The sequence below is a fragment of the Delphinus delphis genome, chromosome 6 (assembly GCF_949987515.2).
Source record: "Delphinus delphis chromosome 6, mDelDel1.2, whole genome shotgun sequence".
NCBI lineage: Eukaryota > Metazoa > Chordata > Mammalia > Artiodactyla > Delphinidae > Delphinus > Delphinus delphis.
The window spans coordinates 99,172,788-99,189,732 of NC_082688.1; the positions used below are offsets into that span (position 1 = coordinate 99,172,788).

Below are 16,945 nucleotides of genomic sequence, written 5' to 3' on the forward strand. Positions count from 1 at the left end.
TGCAGACCAGGGCCAGAGCCCCTGAGCCCCTCAGAGAGGTGGGGAGGGCTTCCTGGAGGTGCAGCCCTGGTGCGGGAAGGGAGAGGGCCTTGCTTTGGGCCTCACTGCCCCCTGTCCACGCCGTCTGTCCAGGCCGCTTCTGCGGGGGCAAACTCCCGGAGCCCATTGTCTCCACCGACAGCCGCCTCTGGGTTGAATTCCGCAGCAGCAGCAACTGGGTCGGGAAAGGCTTCTTTGCGGTCTATGAAGGTACCGAGGCAGGGGGACGGGGGAGTCAGAGGTGGGGTCCCTGGGCACCCTAGAACCACTCCCTCCTGGCACCCCAGAGGCAAGGCCGAGGGCCCGTGAAGGAGGAAGTAGAGATCCCACTGGGACTGGCCAGGGCTAGGGGCACTGGGAAGCTGGGAATGTGGGTGGGCAGGGCTAGAAGAGGGGGTAGAGGGGCTCTCGAACATTGCAGAGCATTCTGACCGACATCCTCTTTTTCCCAACTCGTCCCCTGTCCCCAAAGCCATCTGTGGGGGAGATGTGAAAAAGGACAACGGCCACATCCAGTCGCCCAATTACCCAGACGACTACCGGCCCAGCAAAGTCTGCATCTGGAGGATCCAGGTGTCCGAGGGCTTCCATGTGGGCCTCACCTTCCAGTCCTTTGAGGTGGGTCAGAGACCCCCAGGACGGCCCACCTCCTGCGGGCTTCCGGGGCTTGGGTCTGGGCCGCCAGGCCTCCTCCTGCTGACGGAGCCCCCGACCCCCAGATTGAGCGCCATGACAGCTGCGCCTATGACTATCTGGAAGTGCGCGACGGACACAGCGAGAGCAGCACCCTCATCGGGCGCTACTGCGGCTATGAGAAGCCGGACGACATCAAGAGCACGTCCAGCCGCCTCTGGCTCAAGTTCGTCTCTGATGGGTCCATTAACAAAGCTGGCTTCGCCGTCAACTTTTTCAAAGGTGCCTCCTTCCCCGCACCCCTACCCCGGCCCACTCCTGTGGCCAACCCACCTCCTTTGTTCCTTCTTTTTATTTTTTAAATTTTATTTGATTGAAGTAAGAACACTTAGCGTGAGGTCTACACTCGGAGCACATCTAAGTGTACAAACCAGTATTGCCGACCAAGGCACAGTGCTGTGCAGATCTCCTTGCTTGACGGAAACTTTATGCCCGCTGATTCATAACTCACCCCCCCTCCCCCAGCCCTGGGCACCCATCATTCCACTCTTCAGTTTTATGAATTGGGCTATTTTAGATACCTCATGTGAGTGGAATCATGCAGAATTTGACTTTTGGGGACTGGCTTATTTTACTTAAAATAATGTCCTGAAGGTTCATCCGTGTTATCGCATATGGCAGAGTTTCCTTCTTTTTTAGGGCTGAATAGTATTCCACTGTGTGTCTGAACCACATTTCCTTTAGTCTCATCCGTGGATGGATACCTTGGCTATTGTGAATGGTGCTACCATGGCTTCATTCGTTCCTCATTCACTCACTCAACACACTGTGAGGGATTCGTAGACCCTGGCGCCCTGCCCTTGAATTTATGGCCTAACTGGGCAGAAAAGGTCCCACTGAAAAACTACATACCTCACTGAGTAAATGACAAACGTAGGTAAAAGTAGCTGACACATGGTAGGTGGTCGACAGAGAATTGACATAACAATTCAGGAGTTGCCAAAAGTTTGTACTGAAGGAATGTTGGTGAGATATGCAGGCAGAAAGTACCGTAGGAGCTCAGGGAGGAGACAAGGCAGCGTGGACGTTTTATCGGCGTGACCCTGGGCATTGAGGGTGTTCTGCCCAAGCCTCATTTCCTCGTCTGTAATCTGGGCACAGTTACAGCCCCTCCATCACAGGCTTCATGTAGGGATTGAAGCAGAGGTGAAAGAATGGTACTCAGCCGGGGATGGCGCATGAGAGGGCCCAGTGAATGGTGGTGGCCACCAGCCCAGCCAGTGTGGTCAGAAGGAAGGCTCCATGGGTCCACCTGTCCCCTCCTTCAGGGAACTGCCTGTCCCTTTGGGGTTGTCACAGACAGGATCCCCTGGGGACCGGGTGGGGTTCTGAGCAGGTCACAGCTGACTTCCTCCCCCTGGAATGGGACTGGGGGTGGTCCTAGCAGCCTGAGGGATCCTGGACTTGACTCCCAAGCAGAGGGCAGGAGGAGGGACCCAGGCCCCGGACTGGGAGTCACTGACACCCTTTCCTTACGACCGCAGAGGTGGACGAGTGCTCTCGGCCCAACCGCGGGGGCTGTGAGCAGCGGTGTCTCAACACCCTGGGCAGTTACAAGTGCAGCTGCGACCCTGGGTATGAGCTGGCCCCTGACAAGCGCCGCTGCGAGGGTAAGTGCCCCCGGGCTGCCCAGGACCCTGTTCCCTCTCCCACCCCAAACCCTCCAGCCCGGGTCTCTTCTGCCCTTGGACAGACCCCTTTCCAGAAAAATGAGGATTCCCTGGCACTTTGGTCACTACTCATGGGTAAGGAATACATTGTCTCTTTCAATCCCCCGGAACACACTGTGACCAGGTGTGATGTACTCTGGTTTGGTTTTCATTCTTGTTCTTCTTTTTAAATGCTGATCTTGATTGATTTCATCACCCAGCAGAAGGTCACGATCCACAGTTTGGAAACCACTGTTCTTAGACAGGCACTGAGTTCCAGCCTCTCATTATAAATGTTCCCAGGAGGTAGTGAAACGCTCTCTGGCTGTCTCCATCTCAGCCTGATCTTGCTGCCGGGCTTCTCTCCACTCACCTCTGAGCAGCTCCCTCTCCCTCCGTGCCTCCCAGTCCCTGCCCCCTGGTCCTCCCTGCCTCCCTCCCAGCACCCCCTGCCCACTGGTACTGCCTTTCTGGAGCCCCTCACCCCACCCCCCACCTCTAAGCAGACGCCTGGCCTGTTCTCTCGCAGAGAAAATTGAAGTGCCCACACAACTCCTCCTACTCTGAAGACACCCCCCCTCCCCTGCCTCCTTCCCCATAGAGACCACACACCAGCCCCCCAGGCTGGGGGAACCCACAAACCCACTCCTCCTCCTTCATGCACCCCAGCCTGTGTCCATGCCCTTCTCTAGAGCCGGGACTCCTGGTGGGTGACGCCACCTCCCTTGTCCCCCCAGCTGCCTGTGGTGGATTCCTCACCAAGCTCAATGGCTCCATCACTAGCCCGGGCTGGCCCAAGGAGTACCCCCCTAACAAAAACTGCATCTGGCAGCTGGTGGCGCCCACCCAGTACCGCATCTCCCTGCAGTTTGACTTCTTCGAGACCGAGGGCAATGATGTAAGTGCCCGCCTGGGGCTGAGGAGACGCAGGGAGGTCTGAGGCGTGCGAGCTCAGCCTGGTGCCTGCTTCCTACCCTCCGAAAGAAATACTCCAGGAATGTAGAGGCAGTGTGTGTGTGGGGGGGGGTTCAGAGGAAGCAGGGGAGGCTCAGGGAGGAGGGCCTTGAAGGCCAGGGAGCACGTGGCACATGGGAATGAAGGACGTGGAGTCCAGAAGCCTGTGGGGAGAGGCAGGGCTGGGGGCTTGTGTGGGGAGCACAAGAGGAACTGATGGGGTGGGGTGGCAAAGCAGGTAACTAAAGGCGAAAGGACCCACGGAACAGGGAGCCTCCTCAGGCGCAGGTGGTCAGGAGAGGCTTCCTGGAGGAGGTGGGCCTGGAGCTGCGCTGCCCCACAGGTGTGCAAGTACGACTTCGTGGAGGTGCGCAGCGGACTCACGGCCGACTCCAAGCTGCACGGCAAGTTCTGTGGCTCCGAGAAGCCCGAGGTCATCACCTCCCAGTACAACAACATGCGTGTGGAGTTCAAGTCCGACAACACAGTCTCCAAAAAGGGCTTCAAGGCCCACTTCTTCTCAGGTAACCCCGGACTCCCCAGCTCCGAGCCCCGCATCCCTTTCTTCCTGCCGCTGCGCCCCTGTACTCTGCAGCCCCTCTGGTGCCGGGCAGCAGGGTCTGTCCCCTGCTCCCCCCACTGGCCCTCCACCACCAGGACAGCCCTCCCTGCCTGAACCCCGCTATTCCTGAGCCCTCAAGGCTGTATGGGAGCCGACCTGAGGCCGGGCAGGACATAGGCCTGCAGAAAGGAAGGGAGAGGGCGCTCCAGGCCTCAGGGGCCGCAAGCCAAGACCCGAGGGAGGTCAGGCCCTGGGAGCAGGGAGTGCAGTGAGGCCGGAGGCTGCCGCATGCAGAAGAGGAGGGTGTTTGCATTGGACTGTGGGGCAGGTTATCCGGCAGCGGTTGACTCTTTAATCAGAACCAGCACACACCAAATGGGGTCATGCCGGGGCCTTCAGAAGTGATAAGGAGCCTCCCTTCCCTCAACCCCAAAGCCTTCCCACTCCCCCGAGGCCCACGGTGGGGGACTCAGATCCAACCAGCACATGTCTGTTGACAGCTGCCCCATGTAAGGCTAGGGGTCAAGTCCCTTTAAGGGCCCCATCTCCGGGCAGACAGGAGGCCATGGGCTGGCTGGAGCAGACAGTTTGTCGGGGAGCAACCCAGGGGTCCTCATCCCCAGCACGCCTGGTGGACCAGGCATGGGCGGCGGGAAGCCCAGAAACCTCCGAGCGGGTCCACGCTGCCTTCCTTCTCCCCTCCTTTGCCCAGGGTCCTGCATCCTCAAGCCCCCTATGTGGCCGCCCTGCACCCTCACCTGCCCCGCTGGATGCCATGCACTGCCCCTGTGCACTGGTTCCCTGCTTGGTACTGCCAGCCACCCCGCTCTGCTTACAGTGCCTCACAGCCCCTGCCCCACTGCTGGCTGAGACCCTTGCAATGCGACTCCCTCTCTTCCCTGGGCCCACCTGGAACCCGTGTGAGGTGCTCACCCGAGGGCTGAGGGGACGTAACATCCACTCAGGGATGGGCTCGGCCCTGGGGAAACCATTACCTGCTTACTCTTGTCTCTTCCTGCCCTTCTGTTGCTCCAGTCTTGGTAGGGGGGCGGGGCGGAGGGAGACCAGCACCGCATCTGTCAGACCTAGAGCCCAGGGCTCTCCACCCACGGTTACTGCCCTGCCCTGGCCCGACACTGCTACCCTCAGCCCACCCTCAGCTCTGCACAGACGCGCGCGCACACACATGCACACACACACCTGCACACGCACACTTGCACACGCACACTTGCACTGCCCCTTCTCACAAGAAACCTGCAGAGGACCCTCACCGCTGGGCATCAAGGTTCAGCCCTCAGGGTCCAGGGCATCTGCCTCTGACCCCCCAGGAGGGGGGCTATTTGGACTTTTGGGACACCCAGCGAGGAGACCATAAGGCAAGAAGAAGAGAGAGCCTGAAGACCTTCAGTGTGACCCCAGCCACCTTCCGGGGCATTGGGCACTGGAGGGTGAGTGCCATCTCCTTGTCCCAGCCCGTGTCCACTCCCTGCTCCTGCCCCTTCTGCAACCTGCATCCCTGGCTCCCAGGAGAGGCTGCCCCCGACCATGGCAGAGCCCCTCCCCGGGCACTAAAGCAGCCCTTTCTCAGGGCTCACAGCGCTCAATACCGCACTCAGCACTCACTCACCCACTCACTCGCTCATTGGGCAAGTATTCCTTTTACCCCTACAGTATGCCAGGCACTGTACTCGGTTTTGGGGGTGCAAATACGAGGAAGGCATGGGGGTCAATTTCAGGACGATCTTTGCTCATTCCGTGAGCTGGAACTCCTGAAGCTCCCAGCATAGTCATCAGTGAGTTACTCGGTGAAACCCCAGGATGGGTTGTAGGGTGCCCATCACCCCACATTCTCACAGGGCTTGTGCAAAGGCAGCTTCCACAGGGCCCTCTGTCAGGGTCCCTCACGATGCTCTAACTGAGGAGACCTGGGGAAGGACTTGGGGACTCCACCTCTTGACCTTGGGTTGTTTGGGTCCCACGGGGTCTGGCTCACGTGAGAGTGAATTGGAGAAGCAGGGCCATCTGGGAGCCAGTGCTCCAGCCCTTGGGCCCCTCTCCCAAGGGAGACCCGGAACAGGGCCGCCGTTGTCACAGACTCCGCCTGGCCATGTGAATGTCAGCAGGCATCTTTCTACCTTGGGGCTCATCTCTGGAACTCTGTGTGTCCACTCCCCTTCCCTGAATGCCTGCCTCCGTTCCAGGCACACAGTACCCAAAATGACCATGGAGAGACTGGAGAATATGTGTGTGTGATGTACCCGTGCCTGTGACCACGTGTCCCTCTGTGTGTCAGTTTCTGTGTTCACGGGAGAGCGCATGTGCAGATCCGCCCGAATGGGAGCAGCTGCGCCTGTGAGCCCTCCTGAGTCCGCAGTGGCCTGTTGATGAGTCCGTGGTCTCTGCATCCACGTGTGTCTCTGTTTGTACCTGTGCCTGTGTGTGCCTGTGCATGCTTCCTCACGCACAGGGAGTGAGCCAGCAGCGTCTATCCCTGGCACGTGTACGCAGGTGGCCGATGGCTGCCGTGTGTGAGTGTGGTGTCTGTGTGTGAGGGGCTGACGTGTATCCTGTCCGTGTGTGTGTGTGTGTGTGTGTGTGTGTGTGTGTGTGTCAACCTGTGGGTCAGTGTCTGTGCTGCCGTGTCGGGACGACGGTACAGGGTGAGGGATAATATGTCTGTGGGTGTGTTGGCGTGAGTGTGTGTCTGTGTCTGTAACACACTGTAGTTGCAGCACCAGGAGAGAGCCGAGCTCTGGATGAGGCCCCCTTCCCATGGACTGCTCCCCTCTGCTAGAGACTCTGCGTCTCCTTCCCCAGCGTGCGGGCCTCATTCCCACCCCCAAGGCCTTCTCCCTGCCGCAGGCTTCCTCCCGTCTGTCCCCTGTCGCTGTGCCTCCTCCCACCCGCTGGCCCTCCGTGGCCTGGCTGCTCCGGACATGGCCGTCCTGCATGTGTGTCCCGCTGCCCCCCAACCCCGTGCTGCCCGTGGACCCCCCTCGGAGCCCGGCCTGGTTTTCACTGCTCTCCCTCCCTGGCCCCCGCCCTCCACCCGCACCCCTTGGTCCCTTTTCTCCTTCTCTCTCTCGTTTCAGAAAAGAGGCCAGCTCTGCAGCCCCCCCGGGGACGGCCCCACCAGCTCAAATTCCGAGTGCAGAAAAGAAACCGGACCCCCCAGTGAGGCCCGCCTGGCCTCCCGGACCCTTTGTTACTCAGGAACCTCACCTTGGACGGAATGGGCTGGGGGCTCTGCTGCCGCCCACCCCAACCTCCGCTCTGCCATGCCGGCCCGGCTCCCTCCGGCCGGACAGAACTGGTGCTCTCCTCGCCCCCGCCCCCGCTCACGTGGACAGGGGACTCTCCCTGCCTCCCGCCCCTCCCATTTTGATGGTGTCTGTGACATTTCCTGTTGTGAAGTAAAAGAGGGACCCCTGCGTCCTGCTCCTTTCTCTTGCAGTCTGCTTGTCCGTGTGTCTATTTTTCCACTTGTCCGTCTGTCCAGTAAGCAGGTAATGGTAGAGGGTTCCCATGCTGGTCAGCTCCAGACCCCAGCCTCCCTCCGTCCACTTCTCCTTTCTCTCCGCACAGCTGGGCCCCCCTCAGCCACCTCCGCTTGATGCAGTGCCCTGGACCCCCACCATCGCCTTGACCTCCGCTCCCCACCCTGCCTGTGGGGGGGCGGGGGGAGGGTGAGGTGGACGCCCAGCCGGTCCTCCCACTTCCCCTGGGGTGATGCAGCCCTCATCCCTGCACAGACCGGTCTGCCCTTGCTTGTTCCCCCTGCAGACAAGGACGAGTGCTCCAAGGATAACGGCGGCTGCCAGCAAGACTGCGTCAACACCTTCGGCAGCTACGAGTGTCAGTGTCGCAGCGGCTTTGTCCTCCACGACAACAAGCACGACTGCAAGGAAGGTAAGCGCTGCCAGAGCCCCCGGGCACCTTCCCCTGCCCCACGGCCTGGGGCCTGAAGGGCTCAGCGCTGCCATCTCCTCCGGCCTCTCTTTGGACTCAAGAAGCTGAGTGACCTCTGAGGTCACCTCGTTTTGCCTCCCGCCTAGTGCACGGACCCTCCCCATCCCTCCCGCGCCCCCCCCCCCAGCAATATCCAAGCCACACACACTTCTGGAGAGGAGGGGCTGCCCCCAGGCCCCATTGTTAGGCTGTTCTGGTAATTAGTGCTCCTTAAAATCCATGTCCAAGTCTTTCTCTTTGTCCGACCTCCCGCTGTCAGGGACGCAAGCTGGGACAGTGGTGAAGAGCACAGACTCTGGTGCCAGGCTCCCAGCCCTACCACTTAGCCAGCCACGTGCCCTTGGGCAGCAGACTTCCTTTCTCCGCACCCGGGTTTGCTCACGAGTGACTCCTGGATGGTACCAGCACCCTCCTCCTAGGGGCAGGGCGCTGTGATGTGCTCCGAGCAGCGCCTGCCTCATAGCAAGCAGTCACGTATGTCACTGTTATCGGTCACATCTCTGACCCCTGGGGACACCCAGAACAGGGCTGCTGCCTCCCTGACATTGAAGCCCTGCAGATCCTTGGAAACAGCTCTCAGGTCATTGCCCATATCACGTGATACCTCTCTGGATGCAATACAACCCTGGCCTGCTCCCAGTTGCTGATTCCACTGTGGCCCGTGCCTGCTGGGGATGTACTATCCCAGCAGCACAATGTAGACTCGCCTCTGACACTGAGAGTCTGTGTGCCGTTGGGTGAGTCATTTCGGTTCTCTGAGCTTCAATTGCCTCACCCATGAGATGGTCCTACGCTTTAGAGCCCTTGCTTTGAGCACTTAGCACAGTGCCTGGCAAATGCCTCTTCTCACCATTACTAGGTGGACAACCAAAGTACCAGCAAATAAACTGCCGACTAGGATAAACAGAGGTGAAGCACCCAACGGACGTCCCAGGGCTTCCATCCCCATCGCTTCAGGCTCTCCAAATATAGAGTACCTGACTCACGGAGCCCCCGTATCTTTTAGCTAGGGGAGACCTTCTTCTGATGTTGTCTAAACTGTATGCCATCTCTGTACTCTCTATGAAAAACAGGGTTTTGCTAAAGAACCCTCAGCATTGACATCAACAAGATAGCAGGAGCAGGTGTAAACCTCCTGGGAAGATGGCCTGTGCGTAGCTCCGATTCACTTTAGAAGAACTCATCGTTTCTTACTCAAGTGCTAGGCTAGTAACAAATCAGTATTTCCTGACCCTCTGTGGGGGGTGTAGCTCTGTGCAAAGTTCTGTAGGGGGTTCAAGAGGGGATCCCTCTGCTCCCGAGGAGACTGCAGTGTAGCTGGGGAGAGAAGTGGGCATGGAAGGAGAAATCAGAGGGTGGGGAAAACTGGTGTAAAAATGGGGTGGGGGGCAGGGAGTGTGGACATGGGAAGCTGAAGATGGGTAATGGAAGCAGCTCATAGCTCAAATGTGGAGGCCAGGAGCTCCACCTGCCTCCACCCGGGCCGCTGGGTGGCCTGCAAGGGCACTGCCCCTCTGGACCCTGGCGGCTGTGCATTCATCCTGTGAGCCTCTGACTATAGGCACAGCTGTTCAGCCTGCACCCCACCCACCCCTCTCTCCTCCCCAGTCCAGCGGTGCACTGGCTTTTCCTCAGAGGGACCTGTCAGATTGGATGATAACGCTTAAGGAGCATCAGCCTTGGAGTTTGTGAGGCCATGCTGTTCCGAGGCAGAAGGCAGATTGCAGTGGATCAAGGAGCCATGAGTAGTGAGAACATGGTGTAGCAAGTTTTCTTGAAGACAAGGAGACAGGATGGGTGGTAGCAGGAGGAGAGCGTTGTTTCAGGATGGGCAAAGCGTAGGAAGGGTTCGTGGCCTGGCCGAGCTGGCAGAGGGAGTGAGCGCGGGTAATGTGTGACATGAGGGTCCCCAGATGGTGGGCAGCAATGAGCTCCAGCTCAAGGAAGGAAAATCCATTCCTGCCCGGGAGGAGTGGCACCTTCTCTAAGACAAGGCAGGAGGGAAGGTGAGCGGGAAAGGTGAGTTTGCCGGTAGGGGTTGGGAAATTGAAGTTGTTCATATCTGAGGTCCCTGCTTTTCTCCAGGAGGCAGGAGGTGAGGTGGTCTGCTGGGAGCGGGGCTGGGAGTTGAGGAGAGGGCCGAAGGTTCGGAGCCGTAGCTGAGGAGGTGAGAGATGGAGCTGGTGAAGGACGAATCCAAAGAATATCAAGGGGTGGGGGCCCAGCCACGCTTGGAGACCACGAATGGGGTTTTCCAGGACGGTGCCGCTCAAGCACGGCCCTTGATGAGCAGTTGGGGTGATGGCCCACATGGTGCAGCTGATAGAGAAGCAAGTCAACCCAGGAGGAAGTGTTGGGAGGAAGTGGAAGGGTCAAGGCCATGGAGGCCTCTCTAAAGCTGGAGAGCTGTTAGGGAAAGGGAGGGCCTGAGCGCCCTGGAAGAACGGGAGGCGGCCACTGCGAGGGTGATGTGTTTGTAGCATCGAGAATTGGAGGGTGATGGCGAAGCCTTGGTGGTGAGAGGTGAGAACCCATAGAGCTGAGAAGGTCAGGGGCGCGAGGCATGTGGGTGGACCATCCACGTGTGTGTTGACATCACCTAGGATGGTGGCAGGAGTGGGGTGGAGAGAACTGAGTCAGATGCCAAAGTCTTCTGTGGATGTGGAAGCGTGGCAGGAGGTCAGAGGATGCCGGCTTCGTGGAGAGCAGAGGTGGTATGGCCAAGTGGCCTCAAAGGTCCAGGAGTGTACACAGGGTGCCTGGGAGGGCTGCTTCCATGGCTGGTGCCAGGTGAGGTCCAGCTTGGAACCGAGCAGCTAGATTTCCCCGGGCTGGGTGACTGAATGGAAAAGAAGTGACGTGAGCTTTCATTCCATTTCTAAGTGGGGGACAAGAGAAGCAAGAAAGGGGGAGGAGGGGAGGGAGGGGCTTCTTCCTTCCTTTCTTCATAGGGGTCATTGGAGCACTGGGGTCCCTGCTGATCCCCTTCCCCTCACTCACCTCTCCACAGCCGGCTGTGACCACAAGGTGACATCCACCAGCGGCACCATCACCAGCCCCAACTGGCCTGACAAATACCCCAGCAAGAAGGAGTGTACCTGGGCCATCTCTAGCACCCCCGGGCACCGGGTCAAGCTGGTAAGGTGCCCGCTCCCCACCCCGCTCCTCCGTGCCATCTGCGCATCACCTATTTCCTGTCAGCTCCAAAGCCCCATGTCACTCAGAGCACTGCTCAGGGCCATGCAGGCTGCAGGCTGGTGGCCTGGCTGAGCCCACAGGGCTGCCATCCCTGTGAGAAGCCCAAGTCTGGTGTGGACAGAGGCCCTTTCCCAGCATACAGTGGGTTTGTACCTGCCATCGCCTCATTCCTAGATCCTCCCCGTCTCCCATCCACCAGCAGTGGCCACTGCCCCGGTGTCCATGAACTGGGGTCCGGGGGCCTTGGTTTGGTGCCACCTGTTGCCCACGCCTCCTGCCCCGGCCACATAATTCCTAATTCGCTGTCCTCCCTCATGCCCTCCAGACCTTCATGGAGATGGACATCGAGTCCCAGCCTGAGTGTGCCTACGACCACCTGGAGGTGTACGACGGGCGTGACGCCAAGGCCCCCGTCCTGGGCCGCTTCTGCGGGAGCAAGAAGCCTGAGCCCGTCCTGGCCACGGGCAGCCGCATGTTCCTGCGCTTCTACTCTGACAACTCCGTGCAGAGGAAGGGCTTCCAGGTGTCCCACTCCACAGGTGAGCCCACCGCAGGCCAGGGTGGGGGCAGCCGGTGCCCTGTGTGGTCATTTGTCCTGGAGGCATCTGCTGATCCTGGTCTCAAAGGCAGGCCCTGGGCTCCAGTCGGAGGTTTACAAAGAGCTCCTGAAGACACAGACAGGCCCAGCCCCTGGCCGGGTGGACAGACAGCATGTCCTGAAGGCCAGACCAGAGGGGCAGAGAGTCAGCCTCCTGGGCCAGGGAGAGGAGGTCCTGATTAGGGGTGCGAAGGTCAGAAAGAAAACAGGGCGGTGACAACAGTGGGTAGAGAACCAGAGATGGGGAGGGAATCCCCTGGAGTCCCCAGAGGTAGGACACTTGTCTGTGCGGTAGGCCACCCACATTCTACCCCCCCAGATTCACGCGTTCATTCATTCCGCAGACATTTGTTAACACGTGGCAGGTACGCGGCAGCATCCTAAGGGAGGGTCACAAAATGAACGAAGCAGGGCTTCCCTGGTGGCGCAGTGGCTGAGAGTCCGCCTGCCGATGCAGGGGACGCGGGTTCGTGCCCCGGTCCGGGAAGATCCCACATGCCGCGGAGCGGCTGGGCCCGTGAGCCATGGCCGCCGAGCCTGCACGTCCAGAGCCTGTGCTCCGCAACGGGAGAGGCCACGACAGTGAGAGGCCCGCGTACCGCAAAAAAAAAAAAAAAAAAAAAAAAAATGAACGAAGCAGACAAACCTCTCAGTCCTTGAGGGGTTTACTCTGCATTTACTTGTTCGTTTATTCAACAACCTTCTACTGAGCCCTGGACCCTGCAGGAGACTCAGAGGGGCACGGAGAGGTGAATCAGGCATAAGCCCTTCACCCTGCCCACACGGGAACCCACAGCCTAGGGGAGAGACAGGACACAGACAGATAATTACAGCAGGAGACAAAACACGCTAAGGGCCTCGCTCTGGGTGTGAGGTGATGGGTCATTGCAGGTAGGGGAGGAGCCCAAGCACAGCCACAACCCCAGACAGCTCTGGGTGTACACAGGTGACTGCAGGTCATTTAGTTTGGCTGGAGCAATGGGCGTGTGAGGACAGCAGTGAACTGGGAATGGTGTGGCTACAGAGAAAGGCTGGAGCCCAGTCCTGTGAGGCCTGGGACATCAGGCCAACGGTGACCGCTGGGGGCTTGGCAGGCTTCTTGTGGGTCTTAAGCTACCTGTTGGGGAGGCCCCAGAGCTGATGGGTCCACAGTCCCGCTCCTCCCTTTTAACTCAGCCCCTGACCCAGGCCTCGCCCATCCACACCCCACCCGTGAGCCCAGGTGTCCTGAAGGCCAGAGGGCGTAGGAAGGGGTGGACGGGATGACCCTGCCCTGCCTGCTCTCGTTTGCCCTTCCCAGCACAGGGTCACACACTGGAGGCCCGGAACTCCATCGGGCCCTCAGACCTGCTCTGTTTGGCCCACACTGTGTCTTTTAAAAACATGAGCCACCGTTTAAAAATTAGGAGTTTTCGCATAAAATCCACGAGTACGTCTTCTCGCTTAAGAAAGGGAGCTCAGGCGACACAGGGCCCACATTCTTCCGTGATAGCCATCAGCTGGAGCAAATTAGCAGCAACCTCTTTCAACAAGCGTGCTCTCCCTGGGGCCTCTGCTCAGAGCGGCCTTCCACCCACCACGTCCCCAGGCCTCCGCGGGCATCTCTCCAGAGGGAAAGCCGCAGAGCACTTGTTCCAGGCCAAGGCCTGGGCCGGGTCCAAACCCACCTATCACTAGCCATGTGGCCTCGTCCCAGGGCCTCCATCCGGCCAGGAGGCCTGAATACGGGGAGGGACAGTGCCTGGGCCACAGCCGTGCTCGGGGTGGGGGGGGTGGCTGATCTTGTGTCCCCCTCCCCCCTCAGAGTGTGGAGGCCAGGTGCAGGCAGAGGTGAAGACCAAGGACCTTTACTCCCACGCCCAGTTTGGCGATAACAACTACCCCGGGGGCGTGGACTGCGAGTGGGTCATCGTGGCCGAGGAAGGCTATGGCGTGGAGCTGGTGTTCCAGACCTTCGAGGTGGAGGAGGAGGCCGACTGCGGCTACGATTACATGGAGCTCTTCGATGGCTACGACAGCACGGCCCCCAGACTGGGGCGCTACTGCGGCTCCGGGGTGAGACCCGCCACCCCTCACCCCAGCGCAGGGACCCAGCGCCTCTGCAGGCCGGGGGTCCCGGCGCGGGGGACAGCCCCTGCCTGGCACGTTGTAGGAGCCAGAGACCTACAAAGTGGGTGGTCGCTCACAGAGGCCCGCCCCGCCCTGGGCCATCCCCACCCAGGAAACCAGGTCCTTTCTGGTCAACACAGAGGTTCCTGCAGCCTCTGGGATAGGCCCTGCCCTGACCCAAGCCTGCTCAGCACCAGTTTGGTTGGGTCTCCAAGGTAGTTTGCATCTGGAGAGGAGGATGGAGTTCCCTCTGCCCTCTGATTCCCTCGTCCCAGTCCAAAGGCAGCTGACCAGGGCCCGGAATGAGGGCAGAGGTTGGGGCAGGAGCCAGAGACCAGGACTGAGCTGAGTCGTGCTAGGCAGTCGTTCTGGCGGAGCCATAACAATACCCTCATCTCTTCCACTGCCCGTTTCTCTTCTTGGTGAAAGGCCAGCTGGCCCCAAAGCAGATACTGATGCCGCTGTCCAAGCAGATACTGAATATTACCTCTTGGTCCATAAAATGGCACTTTCAGAGGCAGTGGGCAAAAGTTTGCTCGATGCGGTTTTAACTAAGGCCACAGGAAAACCGCAGAGGTGGGTTTATTTTCCTCCAGGCAGAGCTTGTGAGTTCTTTTGTTTTTTTCTTTTTCTTTTCTTTTTAATCCTCTCCTCCTTCAGTGAATGTCATCTTTCCCTCGCCATTCCACACACACACACACACACACACACTTTTGCACATGTACTCACACTCATATGCACACTCAGACACGCCCTCCTTCCCATCACTTCCCTGGTCCCCTGCCTCTCATGGCCGTGCTCCAGGGCTGCCTGGGTGCCCCAGGAAGGGTTAAACTTCCCAGGAGCAGCAGTAGCTGCTGAACCCAGCATTGGCCGGTGGAATATCCCCTTAGGAGCAGAGCTTCAGCCTTTGTCAACTGGCAAGGGCCGGGCAGGGCTGGGACAGGGTGGAGAGCTGGGGAAGCGGAGCACACAGCCCCCCTGCCTGCCTGGCTCAGCCGCTCCAGGATCCCCAGGCGACCAAGCTAGTGCCCCCTCCCCACTTGACTCTTTGTGACTCCCTTGATCTGACACCTTTGGGTGAGTCACACACCAAATTGGGTGTCCCCAGGTGGCGTCTTCCAAAGACTTCCATCAGGCTGGAGCAAACGGGAAGGGACCTGGGGAAGGAACCCAGTTCCGTCAGGGCTTCCTGGCATGGTTGCTGGAAATGTCCCCAAGGTTTTCGGAGGGCTTTGAGGGCCAGGGCCTCTTCGTGCTGATGCTCTGTGGGCGGCTGTCATGCTGAGGGCCTGCACACAGAGGTGAGGAGGGGCTCGCAGGCGCCTAGGAAGGGGCATCACCCGGAGCTGACCATGGCCCGCATCGGGGGAGGGCAGGAGCGTGGTGGCCGAGTCCGGATCTGGGGGACCCAGCTGTCCTGTATTCTCCAAGAGACAGCCGGGACAGCAACAAGGCGGCCACTCAGACAAGCTGCTCCCTTTCCCAGCTATCCTCTTTCTGTTCCTGCCACCAGCCCTTCTAGGCTTGGAGAGCAGAGAGCTTCTGAGGGAAGCCAGGCCCAGCGGGGGGGCAGTGCCTTGCCTAAGACTTCACAGCTAACTAGTTAGTAGCAGCGCTGGGTGTGGAATGAAAGTGTAACTCTGCACTTAAGACAAGCTCCTCTACCCCCTGCTACCTCCCCTCCTCCAGGCACCCCATTAAACCCCTGCTCCTGAGAATCCTACTCCTGCTTCCAGGCGCTGGGGGAATCTGGCAGAAGTCGGGAGCTGCCCGCCTTCCTCATAGCTGGGGAACTCGGGGAGGGAAACGGCAGCCCTGCCCCTGGTCCTCAGTCTCATGCCCACCCCCTTTCCTCTGTCAGCCTCCCGAGGAGGTGTACTCGGCGGGAGATTCTGTCCTGGTGAAATTCCACTCGGATGACACCATTACCAAAAAAGGCTTCCACCTGCGATACACCAGCACGAAGTTCCAGGACACGCTGCACAGCAGGAAGTGACCACTGCCCTCACACGGCGGGGACGGGAGGCCCGCTGCCCTCAGTCAACTGAGCCGGACAGCGGGGGCTGGGCAGAAGGCGGGACCCCGTCCCCGTCCCCCAGGTGCCAGGACCTGCGGGCCAATGGTCCAGGTGAGGCAGGGCGCTGGACTCCTACATGAGCCACTGCCCCACGATCCCTTCCTCCCTTGCCCCCGCCAGGAGTGAAGGGCCAGGGCCAGGGAGCCAGAGCTTTCCCTGAGACACTTGAAGTGGCCATTCCTCTCTGGGGGCCCAGCCCGGTGGGAGAGGGTCTGTCGCCGGGACCCGCCCACCTTCCCTGCCCGTCTCTACACGCTGTATTGTGTATGGCCGGTGGCATATCTTCATTGTAATGTACATTTCCCACCCCTTCTCCAACCCCGATTTGGTTTTATTTTAAGCCTCCACTTCCCCCTGTTTCCTGGGGCGTGAGTTTCCGTACATGTCCCACAGGAGCCAGGGTGGGAGGATGAAGGGGAGGGAGTGGGGCAGCAAGACAGGGCTTCTCTCAGGCCCAGTGGCTGGTCGGCCACACCAGGGCACCCCAGCCAATAAACCGAAAGTGTTACAGCCAGTATCCTGTGCCAGGTGCTGTCTGGGGTATGGGGCCGGCGGGCGTGGGGTGGCTCGTCTCACTCCAGATGCGCAGGCTTGCTGTGTCTGGGGCCGGCCCCCAGCCAGGACACCTGGCCTCACTGGCTGCCCTTCCTTCCGTCAATTCCAGGGCCCCAGAGGGTGGGATTTCACGGTCAGGCACACACAGATACGCCTCGCACACGTCAGCCTGCAGGCGCCCCATGTACACACACTGCTCGAAGCTCTCCCACACAGCTGAAGGGGAGGGACATTCTGCAAACAGGCTGTTCGGTGAGGAGGGAGGAGATATGTAAAAGGGGATGGCGTGTGTCTGTCCATCCAGTGTCCAGCCGGGTCTTCTGTCTCTGGGTCTGGGTGTCGGGCTAGGGGAGCCCACCAGGACCCAGAACACCAGCACCAGCCAGAACAGATCCACCAGCTGGCCCCCAGCGCCTGCCCTCCTGAAGGTCGGACCCCACGTGCTGGCCCCTCGGATCCTTCTCTCCTCAGTGAGACAAGAGCCAGATGCTCGGCAGCCCCTGAGCAAACGCTGCAGCTCTGGCCTCCTCTCCCAAGGG

At 59.7% G+C, this 16,945-nt stretch overlaps 1 protein-coding gene across 2 annotated transcripts in view; it reads left to right on the plus strand.

Annotated features, from left to right (window-relative positions):
* BMP1 (bone morphogenetic protein 1) overlaps positions 1-16,357 on the plus strand; it is a 40,455-nt gene extending 24,098 nt beyond the window's left edge. Inside the window, exons 10-20 of one of the 2 annotated variants that reach the window (XM_060015136.1) lie at positions 133-249; positions 512-657; positions 759-954; positions 2,217-2,342; positions 3,119-3,279; positions 3,679-3,859; positions 7,681-7,806; positions 10,877-11,004; positions 11,390-11,603; positions 13,467-13,717; positions 15,636-16,357. In XM_060015136.1, the coding sequence (XP_059871119.1) occupies positions 133-249; positions 512-657; positions 759-954; positions 2,217-2,342; positions 3,119-3,279; positions 3,679-3,859; positions 7,681-7,806; positions 10,877-11,004; positions 11,390-11,603; positions 13,467-13,717; positions 15,636-15,770 (1,781 nt within the window). In that variant the 3' untranslated portion in view covers positions 15,771-16,357. Of the gene's footprint in view, positions 1-132; positions 250-511; positions 658-758; positions 955-2,216; positions 2,343-3,118; positions 3,280-3,678; positions 3,860-6,989; positions 7,213-7,680; positions 7,807-10,876; positions 11,005-11,389; positions 11,604-13,466; positions 13,718-15,635 lie in introns of those variants that run through there. The other variant, XM_060015137.1, reaches the window with a different exon arrangement.
* Positions 16,358-16,945: the final 588 nt, after the last annotated feature.